General features: G+C 34.6%; 2 protein-coding genes across 2 annotated transcripts; one reads left to right on the top strand and one right to left on the bottom strand.

The window, feature by feature from the left end:
- The first annotated feature begins 1,444 nt into the window (after nucleotides 1-1,444).
- On the top strand, nucleotides 1,445-3,850 carry LOC105346078 (uncharacterized). Its single transcript, XM_066068583.1, has 2 exons — nucleotides 1,445-1,577; nucleotides 3,053-3,850. The coding sequence occupies exons 1-2, from the start codon at nucleotides 1,467-1,469 to the stop codon at nucleotides 3,848-3,850; spliced, it is 909 nt and encodes a 302-aa protein (XP_065924655.1). The 5' UTR covers nucleotides 1,445-1,466.
- On the bottom strand, nucleotides 1,643-5,622 carry LOC117693018 (uncharacterized). Its single transcript, XM_066068582.1, has 4 exons — nucleotides 5,290-5,622; nucleotides 4,710-4,813; nucleotides 3,844-3,998; nucleotides 1,643-2,808 (listed from the first exon to the last, which is right to left on the bottom strand). Exons 1-4 carry the CDS (start codon nucleotides 5,485-5,487, stop codon nucleotides 1,736-1,738), a joined length of 1,530 nt encoding a protein of 509 aa, XP_065924654.1. The 5' UTR covers nucleotides 5,488-5,622; the 3' UTR covers nucleotides 1,643-1,735.
- Nucleotides 5,623-6,615: the final 993 nt, after the last annotated feature.

Here is a 6,615-nt window from a genome sequence, read left to right as displayed (position 1 = left end):
GATCCGCCATCATATTTTTATAAAGAGAGTGTGAAAATTCTGATCTTAAATTCATGTCATTTGATAAATTATGAGTAGTTCTTTAAAGGGAAAAAAGCCAAGTTAACCAAAATAAATACAAGATGTGTTTGTGAAACACTGATGTCCCAGAATGGCAGAGTATGGCGAGGGTTGAGGTTTCTCGAATGCAAGTCAAACTCCAAAGGTCAAGGTCAAAAGACAAAATTTGTTGTTATCCAAAGGAAGAGCTTGAAACAAGGAATTCACGCTTCCACGCCCCGCCCACCGATGGCAACCAAAATCACGTGACTCTATACTCCGACAAACTTTGTAAACAACATGGCGGGTGATTTAGAACTCGTCCCCGACAACTTCACAATAGCGTCGTTTAATCACGCCTTTTCTGAGAAAAGTCTATCAAAAGGTTTAATTTATTTTCAAGAAGGGTACATTCACAACGTAACTATTAACAAAAACAAAGATAACACTGTAATTATTAGCGCAAGATGCTTCCGAAGCATGAGGAAGGGGGAAACACCTCACCGGCTTACTGTTGATCTCTCGGACTCCGCTGTAACGGACGCGTATTGTTCATGTACTGCTGGGTAAACTTGACAGAGATAATTAAACCTGTTTTTACGAGTTTTTTTGCATATTTGTTGCTGTTTGGTGTTTTTGTTGTTAAAGAGGTATTATAATTTTTCAAAAGTTGCTACATGTATGTTTCGTATTCAATCAGCTGCTCCGAGTCCACTCCTTTTGTAATATTGACGGTAAATTATTAATACACATGTATCAGGGTAAAACACTACGTATATGTTATATGAAAGGTAAAACTGAATTGATGATTTTATAAAATATAAATTGGGATCCTTGTGATGATACACTATATATACCTGAATTTTGTCATATTAAATCTTATTGCTAAACTATTGACAAACAATCAACAGTTCTTTGTCGCACATAAATAGTTTCACTAACATATATTTACTTTTGCTGTTTTGTTGATTTGTTCTAATCTTCGTACTTTCATCTGTGTAAATATTTATAAAACTTCTATTATACTGTTATTAAAGACAGCAAATATCCTGTAATTCCAAAAAAATTGCAGGGTTTCAGGTAAATGCTCCCATATAGTTGGACTAACAAAATGTATACAACAGTTCAAAGTTCTTGGTCTTAAGGATGTCCCCACCGAGCAATCTTGTACAAGCCTTCCCCAGCAATGGAATATACCAAGAGGAAATAAAATACAGCCTGTTTCAATAAATGAAGTGTTGGTTGTTAAAGCTAAGGAAACTCACAAAAAAGTTCCAGTTCTTCCAAAAGAAATTAAATCCAGGTATATGAATTATCTGATAAATTGTAAATTTTATTAATTCTGTTGTAAAAATCATCGCCTGATTCAATCACATCTGAATTAATATAACAATAGAGTACCCGAGTTGACAGAACGATCACATCAAATGCTGAAGTCATTGGATGGACTACCAATATCAAAGTTGAATACAATACATGTACCAACAATAAAAAGTGAATTTGGTGATGTGAAGCTTGGGTCAGCTCTCAGCTATCAGGTGTGTAATACAATACACTGCTCACACATAATCATCCAACAGAAAGAATCAACATAAGACATACATGTATGTAACCATATATATTCAATACATTCATGTTCAATTCAAGAATCAAGATTGTACATATCAAATACATGTTTTTTATTAAGCAAAAAAAATCACTTATTTTTCAACACCGGATTCTGCCACAGAGTTAGTAGTACACAAACGGTCCAGATTTTATTAATTGATCCAAACAGACTAGTAGGAATGCAACCAGACAATATTTTGAAGGTTCTTATTTTCCTAATTGCCCTTTCAACATGAATACGATGGGCTGCAATTTTTTGTGTAATTTCTACATCTGCCTGACACATTTGAATACCCGAATTCACAAAAGATGGCAAGTTTAGATGCAATCCAACATTCTGAAGTTCACCAGATATCGTGAAACCTTTGTCGGCCATAATAGAATCTCCATGATGAATATATCCTGTTAAAATGAGCTGCTCCAAGAGTTTATAAAACCCACTCTTTGCTGTAATTTCTACATCAGACATTGATCCTGTAAACAGCTCACTTACAAAAATTATGTTGCCCATGGGGTCACATGCTACCAGTCCTTTCAGGGTTGTTGCTGACTTATAATCAGAGTACATCTGTGACTGTAATTTTAACGATGACGGTTTTTGGGTCTTAAGTTCTGTGCAATCAATAATGGCTACAGTGTCAGGAAATTCTACTCTGAATTGCGAAGGCATATTTCGAATTATGTCATTTCTGTGTGGCCATATTGGTATGGATCCAAGGATCAAATACATATGTTCAATCCACGCAGAAAATATTTCACTCACAGACTGAGTTGATATCAAAAACCTAGCAGCTAGGTCTTTCAATCCAAAGTTATGGCGAAGTCGCATCAGAGTTAATAGTAGTTGAGTTTCTGGTTTCATAGTCTTTACATCTTTCCTTTTCTTTGGGAAAACTGGCATTTGTTGTTCAGTTAAAATGTTGTACAAAGTTACAAAAGTTGAATGTTTAAGGTTAGTGTAGTAGAAAAATAAACCAGTGATTTTCTTCTCTTGCTGAATAATTTTCTCAATATTGAGGCCTTCAATTTGAACTTCTGGTTGATTTCGAACGGTTGATAATTGTAAGTTTAAATGCTGGTTAAGAACTGTCTGATGATGAAGTTTTTCCTCTGTCTCTTGTAGCTTTTTCTGCATTAGATGGTCTATCTGACATGAATCTGTGGACCAAATTAAATGTTTAATAGCATTAAGATACAAATAAAATTTGCCACTTAAATACCTATTCATGTATTCTATAATGATTTTATATTAGATGCAAACTTGAAAGTTTCCATTGCATTGATATATTTCTTTATTAATAAACACATGTACAAACAATATAATTACTGATGCGAACTTGATTAAAACCAATTGTTAAAAAAATTATTTTCAACATGTTCAAAATTGGTGCCTAATTAATTTCAGTCAAAATCAAAGGGCATACGAGTGAATGATGGAGTGTTAGTGTATTGTGGAAATACTACCTTTCCACAGACATCAGTTGTGAAACTCCCCCCATGGTACAAGGAATTACTAACAGAAGAACTGATCCCCTCTAATCCAGAAGACATAGAAAAAACAACAAGGAACCAATATGAAAATCCCGTCTGGTTTAAATATCGGGCAAACCGCATCACAGCATCACAGATGCATCGAGTTGTAAAAAGGAAGAAACAACCAAATGATTTGCTGTTAAACTCCCTTTTTCAAAGTAAATCATCGACAAAATCTGCAGCTACAGAATATGGATTAAGTAGGGAAAAACTGGCCAGGGAGAAATTAGCAAAACTCAAATCAGTCCAAAATGCACACCTTCATGATTGTGGACTGATTATCAATAATGCATTCCCATTTCTTGCTGCAACTCCTGATGGTAAACTGTGTGAAAATGGAGAGTGTGGGATTTTTGAAATTAAATGTCCATATTTGGCCAGAGATTTGTCAATTTCTGAAGCTTGTTCTCAGATAAAAAATTTCATGCTAAAAGAGGAAAATGGTCTGATATCAATAAATAGGAATCATGATCATTATGTTCAAGTACAGGGACAATTACTTGTGTCTGGTGCACCATGGTGTGAATTTATAGTCTACACAACAAAGGACATGCTTGTTGAACGAATTTTCCCTGATGTTTCATTCATGACAGACATGCTTCTAAAGCTGTCTTTCTTTTATAAATTCTTTGCTGTTTCCTTCTTAAAGAAGCATATTATCTGCAAGTAATGATAGCCCCTCAAAACAATTTTCAGCTGGAGTTGGCCCCCTATCCAATGACGACTCCCCAATCTCATCAATACATTCTTTAGGCGAGGTTGTACATGTATCACTTGCAGTTGTTGTATGTGAATTTTGTTGAATATTATGGTATGGCCTGTAAATAAAATGTTTAATTATGAATAATTGTTTAACTTCAGTATTGTTTTAAAATCTATCATAAATTTACAAATTAAAATTTCATTCATTATAAAGGAAGTACATGTAGTATTCATATCAAATTAAATGGGATAAGATTATTATACTCTGTCCCAAGTTTCAGCTTCCACCACTTTTTGCGTAATATTTCGAAAATCATAAATACCTCTCTGCCCAAAGTACATGTGTACATCCATTAACTAGAGTGAAAAAAATCCAGATCCCCTAGCTGTTTTGAATCGCCCTCTCTATTGCTTAAGGTTTCAATACACAGCCCAAAATAAAAAGTCTACAGGGATTTTGCACTGCAGAACATATAAAAGTATCTCATATGATAACGTTAAAAAATTGTGCGAGGTGTCACAAGTACTTCCAAATGAAGAAAAGTTGTCAACATTTTCCATTATAAATAAGAAATTTGTTTTCGTTCTTGTGAGATTCTCCAGGTAAAAACAGATTATGTATATCAATGAAGAATTATGCGCGAAATCTTGGATTTTTTCCTTTTAATCAATCTGAATTTGTACTTAATTGACAGGTATGTTTATTTTCATTAAAAATCATCAAAAAGTGATGGAAGCAATAACTTGGGACAGACTATAATAACAAGAAAAAAATATATAACCAATTGTGTGATGGTATTCTCTTTGAAAAAAAAAATAAGACCAACCCGCTTCGTTCTCTCCAATGACGTCTGCTTTTTCTAATGTTTGAACCATCAGAAGGTATTGGATCTGGATATTCCTCAGTGGGACCACTGGGATCCACAAAATGCTAAAATAGAATTCTCAGTCATAATTTATTTTATGATCATACATACACTGAAGACAGTGAACAAACGATCATGGATGGTTTTGATAAATAATTATCATACCATGATCATTATACTTGTAGACAAAAATATGTTGATCAAATAAGAAACTTGGAATCTGTTGACAAGTTTAATGTACAAGTATTCATCTTGAATATTCCTACTTATTTTATCTGCTTGTCAGATTTGTTTGGCCATTCTGGTTTTATTTTACGGAAGGGGACTTACATGACAATCTTATGAGTGTTTTTTCTACTATATTACAATTTTAATCTAAGGAACGGGGAACGGATATGATCATATACACATTCTCTCTCTCTCTCTCTCTCTCTCTCTCTCTCTCTCTCTCATTTATCATACTGACTTCTTGGCATGTATGGCGTTTTAAGACATATGAAATTTTACATTATTTCTTTTACCGAGAAAATGTAATATTCACCTTTGTACACACAAACGTGTGTCGATTTATTCTGCTCTCATTTAGCTGGTAGTGTGGTCTCCCACATGCCTTAATCCATCTCAGACATCTGTCTTTCTGCGTTTTGGGCTTGGGAAATGGAATAAAATGCACTCCCTGTATTCTCTCAGGACGCCTGGTATCGCTGTTGCATCGTCCCCACGCACAGGTCTTCACCATAATAGAAATTTTAACAAATGCTAACCTCCGACATCATCGGACATGATGTTTATTGTCGGAGGTAATGGCCGACAAATATTCCGCGATTCTGATTGGCTGAGCAAAGATAGCAACAGCATCACTAGTGACGACGTGGAAGCGTGATCTATGAAATATGAAAGCCCTAGTGCTAAATGTTCAAAAGTTATGACCAAGGTTCAAGTTTTTGAAAAGTGAGTCAAAGGTCTTGTCAGAATGAATACATTTGTGAAGTATGAAAGCCTTAGCACCAATTTTCAAAAGTTATGGCCAAGGTTAAAGTGTGAAAATGTTTGTAAAAGTTGATTAAACTTCAAGGTCAAATTTGGTGTTAGCAAAAAAGGCCTTGTCATAAAGGATACTTTTGTAAAATATGAAAGCCAGAGCCCAACCCACTCAAAAGTTATGTGCAATTTTAAAGTTTTTGCGGACAAACAGACAGACCGATGGACGGAAAGGGCAAAAACTATGTACCCCCAAATCTTCGATGACAGTGGCATAAAATAAAACTGCTATTGCATAAGAATATTGCACGTACTCTATTACCACTACATTGAGTAGGATCCCCACCCGCAAAATTGAATTTGTGTTGGATTTCCGGGCATTTGGCGAGGCTGAATGCACATCTATACTTCAGTTCCTCAAACAAATAAAAGATAGTGTTTTCAACATTGCGTACATGTATAGAAAAGGTGATGCAGTACAAAATGTGAAGCTTAGTTCCACACAATATTTTTTTAAATTTTTTTTCTAGTAATTTTGCCCAAACGCAAGACAGGTAACAAGATAAAAACAATATATGTATATATGTGTGAATGATGTGAAACACTGGTAGGTATGTTTAATATCTTGTAATTGTACGTGTATATATCTGAGCTGTCACAGTTTCTAAGTGTATCTTTCAACAATATCCAAACATCTTTAAAAATCAGCTATTCCATTACTTTGACAATCCCTGTGAAATTCTTGTTCTAAAGCATTTTGGCATTCTTGACTGATCATTGTGGAAAGGGATTCAAATATTGGCCTGCCTTCCTCAACAATGAATTCATCTACAAATCCCTCAACTCCATAGTTTTGCATATTTTCATGTTCATCCATACCAACTGG

This window comes from Magallana gigas, chromosome 8 (genome assembly GCF_963853765.1).
Source record: "Magallana gigas chromosome 8, xbMagGiga1.1, whole genome shotgun sequence".
NCBI lineage: Eukaryota > Metazoa > Mollusca > Bivalvia > Ostreida > Ostreidae > Magallana > Magallana gigas.
The sequence above is the reverse complement of the archived record's forward strand: the minus strand, read 5'-3'. Positions and strand labels throughout refer to the sequence as shown.